General features: G+C 64.6%; 7 protein-coding genes across 7 annotated transcripts in view; 6 read left to right on the forward strand and 1 right to left on the reverse strand.

Annotated features, from left to right (window-relative positions):
• The window catches only part of MNEG_3069 (hypothetical protein), a gene marked incomplete at both ends in the record, with an annotated part of 911 nt that extends 699 nt beyond the window's left edge, over positions 1-212 (forward strand). Inside the window, one exon of the mRNA XM_014048451.1 lies at positions 122-212. Within this exon, the coding sequence (XP_013903905.1) occupies positions 122-212 (91 nt within the window). The remainder of the gene's footprint in view (positions 1-121) is intronic.
• A 928-nt stretch (positions 213-1,140) lies between these two features.
• On the forward strand, positions 1,141-2,655 carry MNEG_3070 (hypothetical protein; the record flags this gene model as incomplete). The annotated part of the gene is made up of 4 exons (XM_014048452.1): positions 1,141-1,362; positions 1,572-1,750; positions 1,981-2,060; positions 2,327-2,655. 4 exons carry the CDS (start codon positions 1,141-1,143, stop codon positions 2,653-2,655), a joined length of 810 nt encoding a protein of 269 aa, XP_013903906.1.
• A 1,038-nt stretch (positions 2,656-3,693) lies between these two features.
• On the forward strand, positions 3,694-5,550 carry MNEG_3071 (hypothetical protein; the record flags this gene model as incomplete). Its single annotated transcript, XM_014048453.1, has 6 exons — positions 3,694-3,789; positions 4,004-4,280; positions 4,474-4,519; positions 4,729-4,746; positions 4,973-5,148; positions 5,417-5,550. 6 exons carry the CDS (start codon positions 3,694-3,696, stop codon positions 5,548-5,550), a joined length of 747 nt encoding a protein of 248 aa, XP_013903907.1.
• A 2,550-nt stretch (positions 5,551-8,100) lies between these two features.
• MNEG_3072 (cellulase) lies at positions 8,101-11,446 on the reverse strand (the record flags this gene model as incomplete). Its single annotated transcript, XM_014048454.1, has 7 exons — positions 8,101-8,691; positions 8,985-9,129; positions 9,352-9,506; positions 9,800-10,124; positions 10,311-10,445; positions 10,714-11,200; positions 11,371-11,446. The coding sequence occupies 7 exons, from the start codon at positions 11,444-11,446 to the stop codon at positions 8,101-8,103; spliced, it is 1,914 nt and encodes a 637-aa protein (XP_013903908.1).
• A 1,488-nt stretch (positions 11,447-12,934) lies between these two features.
• On the forward strand, positions 12,935-15,194 carry MNEG_3073 (hypothetical protein; the record flags this gene model as incomplete). The annotated part of the gene is made up of 4 exons (XM_014048455.1): positions 12,935-13,099; positions 13,315-14,139; positions 14,518-14,691; positions 14,943-15,194. 4 exons carry the CDS (start codon positions 12,935-12,937, stop codon positions 15,192-15,194), a joined length of 1,416 nt encoding a protein of 471 aa, XP_013903909.1.
• Positions 15,195-16,330: 1,136 nt separating this feature from the next.
• MNEG_3074 (hypothetical protein) lies at positions 16,331-17,272 on the forward strand (the record flags this gene model as incomplete). Its single annotated transcript, XM_014048456.1, has 3 exons — positions 16,331-16,411; positions 16,635-16,763; positions 17,009-17,272. 3 exons carry the CDS (start codon positions 16,331-16,333, stop codon positions 17,270-17,272), a joined length of 474 nt encoding a protein of 157 aa, XP_013903910.1.
• Positions 17,273-18,289: 1,017 nt separating this feature from the next.
• Positions 18,290-18,531, forward strand: MNEG_3075 (hypothetical protein; the record flags this gene model as incomplete). Its single annotated transcript, XM_014048457.1, has 1 exon — positions 18,290-18,531. A coding segment is annotated over one exon (242 nt), but the record flags the coding sequence as incomplete, so codon positions are not given.
• Between the last annotated feature and the right edge of the window lie 9 nt (positions 18,532-18,540).

The following is an 18,540-nucleotide window of genomic DNA, read 5'->3' on the forward strand; positions in this document are numbered from 1 at the left end:
CCGCCACTGCCTATGCCGTTGCCGCCCCCCAATTGCCTTCAATATCTCCCTGTTCTGAGAGCCCCGAGAGCGGCAGCAGGCGCGCACTCAGCCGCACCCGCGCGCCCTTCACGCTCTGCAGCCTGCGCCGCGCTGTCAGTGTCCAACCCTCGCGACTGTTCCTATTCGCGCCCGTGCTGCAGGGTGCGATACCTCGCGGAGGCGATGGCTGACGCGGTACGCAGCTGCTGAGCAGCTGCTGAGCAGATGGCCTGAAAGACGTGGCGCCGGCGCGACGTTGTGGCCAGGGGGCCGTGGGCCGCTCAAGAGCGGCGCTGCAGCGGGCAGGCAGGCTGCCCGTGGCCCCGAAGCTCCCATGGGGTGCGCAGCATGGACATTCTCAGCGCACACCTCTGCATGCTCAGAAGCCATCGGGGAGGATTTATGGGGAGGTTGACGCTGTGGTGTGCGTGGCGACCTGAGTGAACCGTACCGGTCAAGCGGCAGGCCGAGTGGCCGGGTGTCTGGTGCCGGACATGCCCTCATGCTTGCTTGCAGCCTCCCATTGCCTCGCGTTTTGCAGAGACACACGGTGCAGTGTGGCCTCGTACAAATACGATTTTTTGTCATGACAGCCGAGCGTTGTTGAGGTCCGGTCAACCATCAACATGACTGTGTGTTTATGACAGAGTTTGCCTGCAGTTGCCAGTGGTAGCCCCCCTTGTAATGCAAGATGCTAGATTACTTAAATCTCCGCGCTTGCGCGAAGGGTAGTCGTGATTGCGTTCCGAGCATCATCACGACACTCGCCCTCGTGCAGCCCAAAAGGCCTCCACGGAGAAGCTAAGCTGTCAGCCATACGCATATTATTACAATGTGATCTTTTGCCCAGGCCTCCTCATCATTGACATCTTACGTGCGTCCCGACTGATCTTGCGTGCGTGGGCTCCGCCCCGTCGTGACTGGCACCATCGGCAGCAAACAAGTAGCACGTCCACAACTGCATCACCTTCAGCTGCCTTCAGGTACCTTGATACCCACAACTGTTTACAGCGACGCGGTGCGCCCGCAGGGCAACCTGCAGCTGACGCTCACTCGCGTCACCCCCCACCCCAGGGAAGGATGCGCCGCGGCACCGCGCCTGTCGCTGGCGCCCAGCCGATGCCTTCGCAGGCGCGGGGTGCCGGCGCGGCTCGGCCGCAGGGCCTGCTGCCCGCACTTGTGGCCAACCTGGGCGCCACCTGGTGGCTGCGGCCCGCCACCTACCGGGTCAACAGCTGGACGTTTGCGCTGCAGTGCGTGCTGGCAGCTGCGGCGTGCCTTGCCACCTTTCAAATCCTTGGGGAGCAAATCAAGGGAAGCGCAGTGGCCGCAGGCTTTGAGGTGGGATTGAAATGGGCATCATCGAGGTGGGCTTCATGCACGGCAATCAACACCGCACTTTTACCCTGCCCCTGCCTCGCTCTGTGTTTCCGGCATGCATCAGCTCTTCTTCGCATTTCAGCCATACGGCGTCCACACGGCCGCGACCACAATGAGTGCCCCTTATCCATCCTGAAACCTCAGCCACCCAACCGCCCACAAACGGCCAGGGCGACCCATCCACCCTTGAGGTGCTGGACACGCGCTTCGGCTACACCCCAGAGGAGGTCGCCGCGACTTTTGCGGCTTGGACGCCGGCGGGGCGGCTGCGGTACCTGCTGATCGAGGCAATCGACGTCGTGGTGTACTGCACGGCGTACCGCGGCGCATCGATTGTCCTGATCAACAGGTGTGCCCTCGATATGGACACTGCACCTGGGGTAATCGATTGGGTTGGGTGGGTTTGGGTCTCCATCTCTACCACGTTGCGGCTGGTTGGGAGCTGCAGCACAATGACGTTTTGAGCATGCAGATACCATTGCACTAAGGGGCTGGCCATGATTATGTGCATCTCAAACCTGTCTCCAAAGATGAACGCCGTACCTGACCCGGCTGGCGTCGTTGTGGTTGCCGCCGCAGCCTGGCGCAGCTGATTGTGGAGCGCTGGCCGGCGCTGCGGTGGGTGCGCCATGCCGCCGCCATGCCCATCAGCCTTGCGGGTGAGTAAGGGCGGCCAGCTGCCGAGAGGTTTGTGTCACACACATTTACTTGAGAAGAAGCCCCACGACTTTTGATCTGTGTCCCAATGCTGTTGCATGTGCTTGGTTTGCCGGTTGGCTCGCAGCAGTATGCATGGGCTCCTAGTACCACCTCGCAAGCTTGCAGTGGATCCGTCTGCAGCTCGTGTTTCTCTATCTCTAGCCTCGCTTGGCTGCACAACCACTTGCAGCCTCTTTTGACCGCACAACTGCCCCACCTGTCGCAGCCGTGGACTACATCGAAGACGCCCTGCAGGTCGCCGTGCTGCTCTCCTACCCCTCAGTCGAACCGCTGCTGCAAAGCGGCAAGCACACCCTCGCCAGCGGCGGCGGCGCTGAGGCGCCCTCCACGCTCTCCGTGTGGCGCGCCACAGCCGTGGCGGCATCAGCGGTCAACCGGTCAAAGTGGGACCTCTTGAGGGTGTGCCTCGCGGCGTTGGTGGCGATGATGGTGGCCGCAGCGGCTGCGGCTGCAGCCGGGCCGCGAACACGCAGCGGCACCACAGGCGGCAGCGGCGCCAGGGCGCGGACGGGGCAAAGGCGCAAGGACGAGTGATGGCTTGTTGTGTGTAGTGGGGACTGTGGCGCTTCCATGGCAGTGAAAGGAAGCGATGTGTGTATGTGGGATTTATGTAGAGCTGCAATACAATGTATGACCTGCTGGGCAGCTGATCATGTATGCACTGTAAAGGTGGAGTTTGTATGTACGGCGACGGGCACTGTGCAGAACGCCGCCAGTTCCTCCTCAGGCTCAGCAAATACTTTACTCAAAGCTTGGTTGTAATGCTGTGTGCTTGGCTTCGCCGTAGCGCTTGGCCTTGCGGCTGTGCAGCCGCAGGCAAGGATTGATGAGGGAAAGGTTGCACAGCAAGCGCGCGTGCAGCCAGGGACAACAGCGACGTTGTCTTGGAGATACGTTTCCGCCAAAGACAGGTTGGCACGCTTGACGGAAGGCAAACGTCGATTACTTGGGGCCGCATGACAACCGCATGGCGGCTTGCGGCAGTCAGCGTATTTGGCACTCTCAGTGCAGTGCGAGTGCGGCACGGGCTTGAAATGTATCGCACAGGACGCTGCTCCTAGACTTTGTCTTGTGCGCCTCGAGTGCAGGTAGGACCTGTGCTGGTCCGCTCCTGGTCTACATGCTCCAGTGTGCGGGCCTTCCGACTTCTTCATCATGCACCACCTTGCAATCTGTGGTGCACTCGTACCGGATTGAAGTGAGGCAGCGGCTTATTAGCCACCTTGCTTGCTGGGCGTGACTGACGCATGTCACCTGGTGCGGTTGTGCAATTTGTCATCAGCACAGCACTTCAGCAATGTACACGAATGCAGGTAGAGACGCGATGCATACGTAATTTTCTTAGTGGATTGAACAATCAGTTTGTTATTAGAATCTAGACGTACCCATCGTGATCTGGGTCTGCCCGTCTATTTGATGCTCACTTGCTTATCTGGGCGGCCAGGCATACTAAGAGTAACCTCGCTCGCGTCTCGGCGCTTGCGCCACTGCGGAGTTCGTGGCGGCGCAAACCGCGCCACTGCTGGGCGTGCGGACGCGCCAGCTTCGGCGGAGGGCGCCCCGGCTGTTGAGATGTCAGACAACCCGGGCGTGCCCGCGGCGCGCAGCGTGCATGTCAGACCAGGGGAGGAGTTGGATCTGGAAGAGTACAATCAGCGCTGGCACAAGGTCAGCTATTGAACGCTGTGGCTGCGCAGGGGTCAGCCTGGCACCCCTGAGCTTCTTCCGGGTCAAGGGGCAGCAGCAGCAGGGGGAGCAGCAGGAGCAGCAGCAGTAGAGGTAGCAGGCAGGAGCAGCAGCAGGAGCAGCAGCAGTTGTACCTGCACAGAGAGCATGCTTGACACTCGTAATAGCCTGACTCTGAACCACAACGCTACTGCAGATCTGGGCCGACGGCCTGCAGCCGGGGCAGCGCTTCGACGCCGGAAAGTGCTCCCCGCTGCTGCTGCACCTCCTGTCCACCGGCGAGGCGCCCGCCGCCGGCCGCCGCGTGCTCGTGCCGGGCTGCGGGCGCGGGTACGACGTGCTCGCCGCCGCGACCGCCGGCGCCGCGCTGGCGGTTGGGCTGGACCTGGCGCAAGAGGCGGTGGCGGCGGCAAGCGCTCTGCGCGACGAGTCGCTCACGGCCGACGCGGCGGCGCGTGCACAATTCGAAGCGTGTGAGTCTGCGGGATATCAGCCTAACAATGGGGTGGCCTTTTGTCGCAAATTTGCACGCCCAGGCCAGTTGCACTGCTGTCATGGTATTGCAGGGGCAGATGGAAGCCACGGGCTGCGCGGGTGCACCCCTCATCGGTGCTGTGCTGGCATCGCTCCCGCCGCATTGCTGCCACCCGTGGCTCACACGCGCAGGCGATTTTTTCACCTACCAGCATCCTGACGGGCCGTTTGACCTGGGGTGAGGGCCGTGTTGACATCGCTGCCGTGGGGGGGCCGGGCATTCGGTTGCTGTCGCGCAGGCACAGGGTGCGTGGGCAGCCGTGCCCACACGCTGCAGAGCCGGTTGCTGTTTCAGGCTCATTGCTTGCAAGGCGCCCGCGCCCCGGCCGCCTCTGTCCGCCCCGCAACGCGTCCCTCCGGCCGCACGCGCGCCCCCGTGACCCACAGCTATGACTACACATTCTTGTGAGCCCGGCAAATGCCGCGAGGCGCGGCGACAAGTGACGACGCACATACCCGCGGTTCTCTGCCGGGCATGAAACCTCCGATCGACTCGAAAGGCTCGCTGCCGCCTTTTTGTCAGAGCATGCCGCCTGTCCCGCACCCGCCGCGCTGCCCCGGCCCCAGCCCTGCCGCTCCCATCTCCCCCACGCTCCTCCTGCCGCGCGCCGTGCCGTATGGCACCAAACAGGTGCGCGCTGCCGCCGCAGGCGCGCCGCGCGTGGGCCGAGGCCTGGGCGCGCCACCTGGCGCCTGGCGGGGAGCTGGTGACGCTGATCTTCCCGGTGGATCCGGGGGCCGACCCTGATGCCGGGCCGCCGTTCCCGGTGACACCCGAGCTGTACGAGTCACTGCTGCTGGCCGCGGGTGCGTGCGGCGGCCGCCGGCCGAGTATGCCTTCTGATTTGGACTGCGGCTGGGCTGGCGCGCGTCGGGGTGCTGTCATGTGTTCAAGGAACATAGCAATGGGCTGCGTGGTCGAGAGGAGAGCGCAGACGGGCAGCGCGGCTGCTGGGAAGCCCCAGTCAGGGCCGCAGCCTGCATTATCCAGGCGCACGCTCCGGGCATCTCATTGCATGCGTGCGCCCTACACTGCTCGCTGCTGGTGCACTGCTCCGCTCCCATGGCACCCCAGGCTTCGAGCGGGTCAAGCTGGAGCGGGTCCCGAACGGCCTCAGCCACCCGCAGCGCGTGGGACGCGAGTGGCTGGGCCGCTGGCGGCTTCCGAGTGCTGCAGGTCTCGAGCACGGCACTCAGAGCAAGTTCTAGGCCCCGTGATTGTTTCATTATCTTCTTGGCATATTCTAGGCCCGGTTGTCATTTGCTGGTCAGAACCCTGTGGTGCGCCGCTTGGGTGTGGGCATGCCTTCATGGAAGGGCGTTTTCCTGCCTCGCTGACATCATCCCGTCTCCGTGTCTGCGCCGGCCCTCACCCACCGCCCCCGCACTTGCCACCGCGGTCGCGACGGCCACCGCTCTGTGACCGCGGTTGCTATTCGGCCTGTGTCGAGCGCTGATGGCAATGAATGCTTTATTCTTGCTGCTACTTGGATTGTTTATACCCCACCAGCTTTGCAAAGCCACAACATCAATGCAAAGAGACCGAGAGGATGAATGGCGCCTCTGTAGTGTAGGAATCTGCTTGCTGCTTGCCCACAACACACCCCCTCTGCTCTTCAGCTGGGGCAGGCAGATGCGGCCAACAATGAGTAACAATACACAAAGCATGATGCGACTCAACAAACCAAGACAAATCAAATCGTGACGGCGAGGGACAGCACTGGTCAACTGGTGCTGTCGCTGCTGCCGTCGCTCGAAAGGCCTCAACTCATGTATTGTGTCGCCCAGCCTGTAGCCATTCCTAGGACAATGCCGGTCAATGCCCATGTATAGGTGGGGTCTTTCTGCGCCTGCGGCGGCTGCCACGGTCTTTCCTGGCCCGCCGGATTGCCCGGCGTGGCTGCCGCTGCTGCTGCTGCTGCCGCTGCTGCCTGCGCCGCCGCCGACTGCGGGTCCAGGAAACGCGTGGTTGGGCGCGGCTCCCCAACGTTGGTAGTTTCCCCAGTGCCTTCGTTCCAATAATAGGGCTGCCCTGGACATTCAGAGAGTAGTTGATGCGGTTCGGGAAGTCGGCAGGCGAGCAAAGGGCAAAATCATAGCCACATGCATGGAGGCGGTGCGCACATGCGCCATCTCGCCCGATGCTGCGCTGCCGCCGACCTCGTCCGCTGTTGACCATGCCGGCCAGAGCTCGCCCCTTCAAGGCCACCCCCAGTTCCCGGCCGTGTGCAATGGGAGTACCACCCTGCTGCGCTCGACTGCGTCGCCATTACACGTCGCTCGCGGGCCGTCTGTCCCCCTCCGCTTGTGCTTTGGCAGTGGGGCAGCCCCTTGCCCCTGCACTGAGATGCTGTCACCTGTCTGCTTATCGATGACTTCTCTCCACTCTTCTGAATGAACGCCTTGCTGCTGCTGTTCCTGGTCGTGCGGGCCCTGGTGGCTGCTTGCAAATGTGCGCAGCAGCATCGCTCTGCTGCGTGTGACAGTGGTGCTTGGACCAGCTAGCGCACCGTCTGCTGCTGGCTGTAGCTTCATGCGGCCTAGCATCAATAATGCATGTCTTACTGTCATGGCGTGCACAGAACGCTGCGCGCAGCTCAAGATCGAGCTCCGAGATCAGAAGAGAGCAAGCCCGACAGAGCTTCTCACACTGCACACGTGCCCCGAAACGAGTCTGTTTGGGAGCTCACACGAGACACGTATACCCATGCCACAGGTCTCCAGGACATGTGCGTCATCGTCTGAAACCGCCGCTGAGCTCAGCTGCGCCGTGGATTGTTGTCAGAGGCGTTTGCTGCAAGCACGCGTGCGCGTGCATGCATGGGTGTGTGTGCGTATGTTTGTGTGTGCTTCCGAATAGCATGTGCGTGCATGTCTGCATGCGTGTTGCGAGCATTGGCTCCTAAGAGCTTGCACTGTGCCTCGTACGCGGATGTATGGTGGCTGGCCACCCTGTCAGGCATACCGCATGCTGTCCATCATCAATACCGGTAGCTGTATGGATGACATCACAGAGTTCATCAAGACGCTGAATGGGTTGCTGGTCCACAACATGCATACTTGTGGGGCAACAAGCAAGTTGTGTGATGAGGAGCCTTCTCAACACACTGATTGTTGGCCTGCGGCAACTCGTCTGCACCTCTTGGTACAGGCTGCAGGCCACACAGCTGCTTTGCACCCCGCACCCACTGGACTGTGTCCGCCGCCACGGCTCTGCCTGCTGGGTGAGCACCCACTGAAGGCACACATGTGAAGCCCCCTCTCTTGCAGCCAGTCCTGCACGCTCAAGCTTTCCAGCTGACTGCATCAGGCTGCACTCTCGAGGGACAGCGTCGCTCCAATGGGTCACCCACGCATTGAACAGCCTCAGCCGACTCCGACGCAAGGACCTTGCTGACCTTGTGCCAGGGCGTGCAGCCCCTCGGCCACGCTGTCCACAGAGCCGTCCTTGGAAAACCACCGCCGTCGCCGCCCACTTTTACGTCCGCGCATGGGAATCCAGGGGTTGCACGTGCATTACCAGTGTTTAGCGCTCGTTGGCGCGATGTGAATCCCACCAGGTTGGCATAAGATGAGGTGGACGATGAAAAAATCGACGAGGATCAAAATCTTTCGTGCGGGTTGCGCCGCAGGGCGCCCCAGCCAATTGCGCTTGAAACGCATACCAATTGCAATTCAATGCATGCACCCGCCCCACAGCCTTATCATGTCAACCTCTGAGAGCCGCCTATCGCCGCACCCCCATGACACCTCCACTTTTCAACTCACCAGCAGCCCGCCCGCGGCCGCGGCGGCCGCCGCCGCCAGCAGCGGCGCCGCCCACCCCTTGGCGCCCCGCGCCGCCGCGCCGCCGGCGCCGCTCGTGCTGCCACGGCCGCTCGTCAGCCCGCCGGACTTGCAGTCCTCCCAGCTGCTCACTGACCCAGAAGCCAGTCCGGCCAGCACGCCCGAGAACCCGGCGTTCCAGTCCAGGGCCACCTCGTTCTGCTGGTAGTTGTTCCTCGCATCGTTGAAATCGTCCTTCGGGCCCGGGCCGCCCACCAGCGCGCCGTACAGCGTGTTGGGGTTACACCCCGGGTTCCTCAGCGCGGAGCAGTCGCAGCGGCTGCCGAGCGGCCCGCACGACGCTGCGCGGTGGTGGGGCCTGCAGACGGGGCTGGACCCGACGCCGACGACGTAGCTCTGGCCGGACTCCCCCAGCATGTAGCGCAGCTGCTTGCGCGCGAAGCAGCTGTACACGAGCGCGCGGCGGCTGCGGTCGGCCTTGTACGCGCGGTTGTACAGCAGCGCCATGAATGCCTGATTGGCCACGTACCGCAGGTTGCCCCAGCTGTCGATGTACGCCATGCCCTGGCAGATCATAACAAGATGTAAGGGGGGGTGGAAATGGTGTTTATAGGTGTCAGCACGGCGCTTGAAGTGAGGGATGGATACGCACAGGAGCGGCCGAATGCTCAAAGCACAAGGGTGCTGTTCAGTCAAGCGGGGCCCGCAGGAGCGCCCTGCCAGGGGTGCGAGCTGCCGCCCACGACAGCCGCGCCGGGTTCTCCGGCCCCTGCACGGCACCGCGCCGATGCACTCGGCCATCGCGTACGGCCTTTGAACAGCTTCGCCCTGAGATCAGCCAGATCATGACGTCGCACCTTGGGTGAGAATGTGATGTTTGACCTCTCGTTGAGCCAGAGCTCCATCACGCTGCGGATCGGCTGGAGGTACTGGTCCTTCTTCTCGGGGTACAGCAGGCTCATGAGGTAGCCGACGCCCTGCTGCAGGTTGTTGTAGTCAAACCTGGGGCGGCGGGGGTTTGACCGAGGGGCCGGAGCGTCCGTCGGCTCGTCACATGATGATTGTGGGATCGGCAGAGGGCAGCAAGGGCTACGGCGCCGCCCACGGGTGACGGATCTCAAAATCTGGCTGCATTGCAGCAGCCACCAGCACGGAGCACGTGTCTGCAGGGTTGCCGATGGCTGGCTCACAAACGGCCAACCCGCCCGCCTCGCGCCCACGCACCTCCTGCCCTCGCCGCCGCCCTCGTCGCTGATGTGGCGCTGCCAGTAGAGCCGCGCCTCCTCGCGCGTGTACTGGTCCCCTGTGGCCACCGCCAGCCAGCTGGCGGCCCATGCCAGGTCATCCACAAAGCTGAAGCTGGTGTAGTAACCTTTAACCTGGTGGTGATGTGGCGGCGGTGGTGGTGATGGAGGGGTCCCAGTGCCGCGGTACAGGAGTGCGGCAGGCTTGAGCGCAGCATCGGCAAGGTGGCAACGAGATCACAGACGTGAACGTGCCCGCACAGGCAGGCCGGGCGCCTCGGAACCGCGTTTGCACCACCTGTGGGGTCTGGTCAGCCTGCGCTGACCCCGAAACCCACACCTGCGCCTCATCCCCACGCGTACTGACGATCACGCACTTGCCGGCCGCGATTACTCTATCGCACATGGGAGCACCCAAAGCCGCGCACCTCGGGCACGCTGTCAGAGTAGAGGCCCTCCTGATCCTTGGCCTGGGCGTACAGCCCCTCGGCCACGCTGATCAGCTCGCCCGCATAGTCCACAGAGTCGTCCTTGAAAATCACAGCCGTCGCCGCCAGCGCCGCAGCCGCCTGCGCGAGCAGGTCTGCGCCGGGCCGGCCGGGCGGCAGAGCGCGCGTTGCGGCGGGGCCGACGATGTCCTCGGGGTGGCCCCAAAAGAGGTGCGCCTGGGGGATGGTCGCGCCAGGCGCCCAGGTCACAGCCACGAGGGAGCTCGAGTTGAAGCGCGCCTTGAGGATCCAGTCAGCGCCCCACCTGAGCGTGCGTGAGCCGGGTGCAATGGATGAGCGGTTTCAGCTGTGCCGGTGCAAATCAAGATGACAAGGGGCAAACCACTGCAACTCCTGCGACAAGTCAGCAGGCATGGCCGATTGTGGAATGCCTCCTAACACAACAGCATGCGCCGGCCCACGCGTGCGGCCGAGCATCGCGCGGGCTCACTTGAGGTTGCGCTTCAGCGCGACGTCCTGACCCGACCGCTGGTAGCCCTCAGGGAACGCCAGGTAGCCGAGCGCCAGGGTGGAGATGGTGTAGGCGGCCGGGAAGGTGAAGCGCGTCGTGTCGCCCGCGTCATACCTGGGGTTTGGTTGGGGAGGGGGCGACCGGGCGGCAGGGGGCGCGGTGGGCGCGGGATAGGCCGCCGCTGCCGGTTGGCAGGCGCAGGGGGCCCGCTGCTCAGGCTAGATGATGGGCACCTGGTCACCCTAGCGTGACCGGCGACTGCTCGACAACTCCTCCCTCAACCCCAATACACCTGCTCGCAGACAGCCGGGCCGGGCGGCCAAACCCTCTGCCCTCACGCCCACACCACGTCCCACCCCGCCGCCCGCGAGGCCGCGCACACCATCCACCGGTGAGGTCGTTGCCGTTCGGCGCCACATCCCTCAGCCCAGAGTTCCCCCGCCATGCCACCGGGTTGTCCGCCGGCAGGCGGCCGCTGCGCTGCGCCTGATAGAAGAACATCGACGCGCCCAGGACGCAGCCATAGTCAAAGTCCCCGTTGGGCATCGACGTGCAGTTGCCAGGCGCAGACTCTGGCAGGCCCTGCAGGAACGGGGGCAGGCCGCCGCCGCAGGTCCAGCAGGTGTCCGACTGCAGCTGCGCGCAGCCCGCGCCGGCCTGGCAGCAGGCGCCGGCCCAGGGCGTGTTCTGGCAGCTGTTGAAGTCGGCGCACGTCATGTAGGGGTTGGTCTCGTTGCCGCCGCACTGGCTGCCGGCCGGGATCGCGGCCAGGCAGCTGCCGGCCACCACGGCCGCGCGGGGCGCGACGAGCGCGGCCGCGGTGGGCGCGGCCGCCGCAGGGGTGCCGATGAGCGAGGCGGTCGGGAGCGCTGCGAGTGGGCGTGCGGGCGCACATGACAGGAGTGCCGGGTTGCAGTCGTCAGGACGCTGGTGATAATGGCAGCCCGCCATTTGCATTGACTGCGATCAGCTGGGGCCTGCGACACACGGGTGTGGCAGTGCGCGCAGACACTGCAAAGCGCAACCAGGACCAACTCACCCCCCTGCGCCAGCGTGGCCACCGCCAGCCCGAGAGATTGGATCCCGATCACCCATATTCGCCCTCTGCCCGCCATATCTGAGGAGTAGTTAGTGCTCGAGCCCCGGTCTCTGTTGGTCTATGTCCTGTAGACGGGTTGTTTACCACCAGCGCCGGGTTACATTTCCAGTTTCAACAACTTCTGGTGGCAATCCTTCCCCTGAAGCGTTCCAATCCGCCTAACCGTTCTCCACGACACACCGGCAGCCGGCTATCTTCTTTGTGCACAAAAACCCTCACACACATGTCACTGAAGGTATTTATGGGGTTTTGAGCGTTGAGAAGCGGATGTAACCGGAGAGCAATTCAAATCCGAACATCCAATCTATGTGAACGCCCCAATCCATCGAGAGTGGCTCGTAATCTTAAATCTTTATCTGAAGCTTTGTCCACATGACTGTAAGTTGAGTGATCTGGAGCGTGTTGCTCCACAGCACACGACAGCTCCCAGGATGAGCGCGCTCAAGCGCCCGTTTGGGCTTAGCTTTCAGATCCCGAAGCTGAAGAACAAAAAGGATGGCGGTGGCGACAGCTTCGACGAGCCGGCCTGCGGCAGCATCGACGAAGCAGCGCCGGGAAGCCCATCAAGCCCGGGCGGCCAGGACGAGAACCGCGCCCCGTCGCAGCCGGCCAAGACCCCAGGAAAGCCATCCGCGGCACGTGCGCCGGCGCCAGCGCCGGCGCCAGCGCCGGCGCCAGCGTTGGCAGCAACTGTGAAAGCAGCATCATATGCTGCACCCCTGCAGCCAGTGCAGCTGCTGGTGCATCACGCAGCAGGTCGCGCCTCATCCCCCCCGCACCCTGCGGCGGCCCAGCGCAGAGGCCGCTCAGTGGAAGCAGCAGATTGCGCAGCTGCCAAGGGCGACCGCTACGCTGCTGCCGTGGGCAGCGAGGGCGGTGCCAGCAAAGCGGGCGGGGAGCCCCCCTCCGCCCCAGCGCAGGCGGCCCCGGCTGCCGCTGCCGCGGAGGATTCGGCGCCCGCGCAGCCCCATGCACGCAGCCGGCGACGGGACGGCGGCGCGGCGGCAAGGGCAGAGGCCTCTCGCCCTGCGCCGATGGGGCGTGCAGAGGAGAAGGCCGCACACCCCACAGCAGAAGGGCCTCTGCGCGGTGCACGCGAGTGTGCAGAGGCAGAGCAGCAGCAGCTTTTGGGGCATCAGGAGCAGGAGCAGCAGGCAAAGGAAGGGAAGGAGAGCCTACTGGAGGAGCAGCAGCAGATGGCCCCGACGGGGCCCGCAGCGGCAGCGACATCAGCAGCTGGGGCTGCCAGGGCCGCAACGTCCCAGCCTGACCGCAGCGCCTTCCAGAGCGGCGAAGAAGTCTTTAGGTGATCCAGTCACCCTGGCGATCGCGAGCGCGGCCAGCCGCCCAGCAGCCTTGTCGTGCTGGCACGCCTGCCAAGGAGGGACTGGCCCAATTGTTTTTCGCCCTGACTCCACTCTCCAAGCCCCTTAAACCACACCCCTGCAATGTCGCCTCCTCCTCCCAATGGTTCAATCCGCACGACTCTCTCTAAAACAGGTTCATGAAGGAACTGGCGGAGACCGCAGACCGTGTGCTTCCAAGGGAGGAGGATGACGCGCGCGGCCCAGGCCGCGGCCGCGGGGCCGGCGGCGGCGCCGGGCGCGGCGGGCGGCAGAAGAAGGAGAAGACGCTGCAGGAGGCGCTGAGGGAGTCGTGGAATGGCAAGGTGCGGCCGGTGGGGAGGGAGCCGCCGGGTGGGCGCATTTGCCAGCTATTGAGGCGGCAGGGGATGGATGGGTCCTTGCTGGGCGTGGGCGCATATACCAATGGCTGGACACTTGGGTGAGCCAGCTCATCTGGCAGTCCACACTCACACCTCATCTTCGAGCAAGATCACACTCTTTCCTTTTAAACCCTCTGCGCGCGTGCGCCTGATCGCAGGACTATCTCGGCCGCCTGCAGGAGTTTGCAAAGATGCAGGCGGTGGCCGAGGGCGGCGCCGCGGCCAGCCCTGCCGCCGCCCACGGCGCCGAGCCCGAGTTCCGCCCAGTCTTCCGCGGCGCCGCGCTGACGCCCGCTAAGGAGCAGCTCGCGGCGCTGGCGGCGGCCGCGCGGCCGGGCGCGGCGGAGCGCGCGGCGGGGCAAGAGGAGGCACAGCAGGAGACCAAGAGGCGGCGGGCCGGCCGCGGCGCAGCGGGGCGCTCCGGCTCGGCAGAGCCACCTGATGCCGTCGAAAGCCCCGAGCCGGCGCCGCGCATCACGGCGGCGCAGCGCAAGCGGCGCATGACGACCGCCGCCGCGCTTGCGCCGGCGGCGGCGGCGGCGCCCGCGTCACCGGCCCCGGCCGCGCTGCAGACGCGCCTGGCGCGCAATCGGCGCGCTACGCTTGCCCCAAATGCATTGGCTGGCGTTCGCCTGCCGGCGCCTGATCTGGCCAGCACACCCGCGCAGCCCCCGCTGCCCGCGCCAGATGCACTCGTGGCCGCGGCGTCGGCGCCGCACAGCGCGGCGCAGTCGCACGAGCGCCCCCCGTGGAACAGCGCGGCAGCAGCAGCCGCTGTCGCCGCGCCGGCGACGGGCGGCAGCGGCCGGGGTGCGGCAGCGGCAGCGGCAGGGGCGGCGGCAGGGGCCGCAGCAGGGGCCGCAGCAGGCTCATGCGCAGTGTCGGATCGTGGGGACCGAGCGGCTGTCGCGCGTCTGCAGGCGCAGCTGGACGGCCGCGCCGAGGAGGTGGTGGTGCTGCAACAGCAGTTGAAGGAGGCTGAGGTGTGTGCGTGCGTGTACGTAAGATGCTCGTGTGCAGCTGTTTGTGTGTGTGTGTGCATATGTGTGTTGCGTATATGTGTGTTTGCGTGTGTACGTGTGTTTGGGTGAGGCGTAAAGGCCGCTGAGCCATACAACGGCGGCGATGTTGAGTCCGGAATCACAAGAGACAAGAGGGACAACGAACTGAGGGCACGCGAGCGCACACACCCGCACCCACACCCTCTCACATACACACATACGCACACACACGCGTGTGCGCATACGTCCCCCTGTTGCCCCGTCCCCCGGTCCCCCAACTACACACACACACACACACACACTCACACACACACATACACACATACACACACACATGCACACACAAACACACACACACAGGCGACCTCCAAGCTGGCCAAGAAAGAGGCCAAGGAACGCGAGAAGCAGGCCGCCCAGGAGGCGCGTGCGCGCGCCGCGCTCGAGCGGCGCGTGGCCGCGCTGGAGCGGGAGGCCGACGCGGCGCGCGAGCGGCTGGCGCGCGTCGACGCAGACAGGGTGGCGCTGCAGGAGCAGGTGGTCTTGGGCTCTGCCAGGGGCTGGGCAGTGGGGCACCTGCTTGGTGGCATGATGGCATGACCTGGCATGGCTCATATGATGTCATGGCTGTCGAACGCCGCCGCTCGGCGTTAGATCGCCGGCTAAATCCAGCCGCACATCAGAACACCATGAACTTGACCCCGCCATGCCCTCTTCAACCACGGGGATCGCGTGAATTGAAGCCGTTCTGCCGCTTCCTTGCACACCGCGCCTCGTGCCGCCGCCAGCTCGAGGGGCGCGACAAGGAGCTCAAAGCGCTCAAGGCGGCAGCGCGCGCCAGGGCCAAGCAGGCCGACGGCGAGGCCGGGGCGCGGTCGGCGCGCGACGCGGCGAAGGCCGCTGCGCTGGCGGCGCGCGCCAAGGCGTTCCACCGGGAGCTGCTGGCGGGGCTGGCGGAGATCGGCGTCGCGGCGGGGGCGGCCGCCCCCGCGGCGGCGAGGGACGCGGAGGGCGGCCGGGGCGGCGAGGGGGTGGAGTGAGGAGTTTGGGGCGGGGGAGCGGGGCCGCCTGGCCGCGGGATTGACTGCCTTGGAGGAGCTTTATGTGTGGTAAGGTGGCATCTCAGGTTTTCCGGCCCTGGTCCACAATTCCAGGACGGACTGCGGCCGCCAGAACGTGGCAATGGGACGACGGGCAACCACGGCTACTCAACTCGCACCTAGCCTGCTATGTCCTGGCTCCCTGCTCTGGCTATCATCAATCGTGATGCAATGCTTCTTGTAACCACCTTGTCTGCAAGTTGAGCGGGGTGTAAAACTGCAGGACATTGAATGTGATACAAGGGATGCTCGAGTTGACCTGCGTGTGTTGTGCAACCCAGGCAAGCTCGACAGCCCAGGTCCTCTTGTCCGATGCCGGTGCTCCACACATTCACGCATACGGTATGTGTTGTGAAAACATGAATTAGGACTGATTCGTTGAAGGCAACAACAAGTCAAGTTGACAGGCAGCCCGAATTTCACACAAGTCAACCAGGGGAGACGCCTTCAATCGCAAGCCCGCGAAAACTGGACCGCGCCCTCGGAAGCGTGCAAGAAATGCTGTGCTATTCTGAATCATTATAAAACGCCATCGCTGCACCCGTAGTTTTGATTGCGATTTTCAACACAACAGCGGGTGATCCCGGCTCTCTGCGGCCCTTGCAAGCACAGGTGAGCGTCATGTCAATTTTTGAGGAGTGTAGGCCGTGGGGGCCTGTGACTGCAGGCTGGCACGGACATGAAAGGCCTTGGCCCAACCGATTGTTATCGCGCTGTTCCCGTGCTGCAGCCGCGTGTATGTGAAGCAGTATAGATTTTCGTGTCCACCAGGGTGCCGCACTATGCCACGGCGCATGCGCGGTGGCCCTTGCCGCACAACAAGCCGAACAGCAACAGCCTCCCAGCGAAGCGCGAGCGCGTGCGACCCACGTCAATATGGGTGACTCTCCCGCTTGACTGAGCGCCTGCGCTCTTATCAATGTCACGCATGCTTCCATCCGTCCAGGCACGCTTTTCTTCCCCCTGTAGCCTGTGCGGCTGCCAGGCGTGCGATTGCCGACCCCTAGGCGCGAAGCGCTAGAAGCAGCACCCAGCCGCAGCGGCCCAAACACCAGCCGCAGCACCCACCACCTACGATGGGCCAGCTGGTGTCCAAGGTTCTGGAGCCGGCGCAGACCGCCAAGCCCGCCGTCACGTTTGCCGAGGAGGAGGCGAAGGTGTGCTGCAGACCATAGCGGCGGCCGCGAACGGGGCGGCGGCAGCGGGGCGCTTGACCGAGGCTGAGCGGCGCTCCATAGGCGCATGAGGCCTCTGGTGCACCCTGATGCTCTCGGTCGCCTCAATAAATTTGAAAGCTGAGTCCATTCACCTGGATGCATCGTGAACAAAAAGGTCAAGAGGTGCGGTGTCTGGATGCGTGCCCTCTACCCCTCCCCAAAGGCCGAGCCACCGCCCAAGGCCCCGGTCATCAGCGTGGTTGACGTGAACAAAGAGGTTGGCGCTGAGCTGGACAGGGCAGCGGCCAAGGGCCGAAAGCCACAGGTCAACAAGGCGGCGGCCAAGAAGAAGGTGGGCGCCGCGTCGGACTGACGCGCAACGTGCAACTGCGCGGGTCCCAGAGTGTGTGCTTATATTAGCGTGCATGTTGATTGTTGGGTCATTGCAACAAAAGGGTCTGCAGCAACAGATGACCATGTGCAGCGCAATGTGTCGTCGTCTGTGCATCCATTGACAGCAATGGGCACGGCAGACGTGTCCGCTTTGTTTCAACCCGAGCCTGAGCCCGGTCGCCGGCGGCGTCCACCCGAACCCAGGCGGCCCCCGCAAAGAAGCAGACGCCTGCCAAGAAGGCGGCAGCTGCTCCCAAGCCCGCCGCCGCCAAGCCTGCGCCAGCGGCCGCGCCCGCGACTGCCGCCGCCGCCGCCGTCGCCGCCGCCGCGCCGGCGCCCGCGAAGCCTAAGGCTGATGAGAAGCCCAAGGGCAAGGCGGCCAAGCAGGCGCTGGCCGCGAAGAAGGGTCCGCTCAAGAAAGCTTCTGGCAAGAAGGGCGGCAAGGCCAAGGCTAAGGCCAAGAAGTGAGGGGCCGGGCTGCGCACAGCACCCCTCTGTGCGGCGGGCCCGGCGTGCGCAGCCTGTAAGCAGGGGCTCGGGAACGGGCAGCTGGGCGCATGCGCTAAGGGGGCGGCGGCGATCATGTGCATCATGCGAGAGAGAGCATGTGCGCGCGCTTGCGTGGCGGCCGGTGCAGCCGCGCCTGCAAGTCGGCCCCCGGCTGCAAGGCGTCAGGCGCGCGGGCCGCGTGTTTTGATCAACCACATACTCTTTGACTGTGCCCGCGAGGCGGGAGGCCCCTGCGCAACCCCCTGCGCTCCGCTCCCGCGCCGGGCGTGTGTGACTTGACCCCACCCGACGCTTTTCCTTTTCCTTCGCGCTCTCCAGCCCCGCCCGCACCCTCGCTGAGTGGCTGTTACAGGGTGCGGGTGTCCAGCGTCCACCGGACTGGGAACGAGCTGCGACGCACGGACTGCATGCACGCTTCGTTTTGTTGTGCACCGATCCTCGCTGCCGACGCGGCGCTGGGGTTTTTCATTGTAAAAATTGGACCTGGCTCTCACCGTAAGCGGCAGATGCAGCGTATTCACCCTGTCTCGCAGTCTGTCCAGACAATTTGAGTGCAGGAGACAGTCGATGGCTTACGATGTGACAATCACAGGCGCGACCCTTTCAAAACTTGAAAGGCCGTGCACCAACAGGCAGGAAGTGGAGCGCGAACAGAGCCGGGCGGCTGGCTGACCGACGGGCACCGCTGAATGGGGTGCGACGAAAAGGCAGTGCGAGAGCTGCGTGGGGGGGGGGGCTCGTTGTAAGCCTTGAAATCCACAGTTTGAGGTATTCTGCGGGGGCGGAAGAAAAAGAGCCCTTGGGCAGCAATCAAATGTGAATATCCGTGTGCGACTGTAACAAGCCGCCGACATCACAGGCCGCCGTAACAGGCCGCCGACACAGATCATGCAAGCACGATGCAGAGAGTCGAATCCCGTTCGCCATGAGTCATCTCATCAGTAATCTTATGTGTTCGATTTGAACGACGCGTAAATGCGGTTCAGCGTCGCCGCGCTTGCCGCCGTCGCCGCCGTCGCCGCCGTCGACGCCGCCTGCCCCGCCGCACTCGCCGCCTGCCCTGCTGCGCTGGCCGCCGCCCGCGCCTGCTCCTGCGCCGCCCGGCCCACGCCGGGCGCCTTGGCCAGCAAATCCTGCGCCGCGCGGCCGACGCCGCCGGGCGCCACCGACAGCAGCGACGGCGCGCCGCCGCCGCCGCCGCCGCCGGCGCCCCCAGCGTCCTGCGC

The sequence above is a fragment of the Monoraphidium neglectum genome (genome assembly GCF_000611645.1).
Source record: "Monoraphidium neglectum strain SAG 48.87 unplaced genomic scaffold scaffold00372, whole genome shotgun sequence".
Lineage (NCBI taxonomy): Eukaryota > Viridiplantae > Chlorophyta > Chlorophyceae > Sphaeropleales > Selenastraceae > Monoraphidium > Monoraphidium neglectum.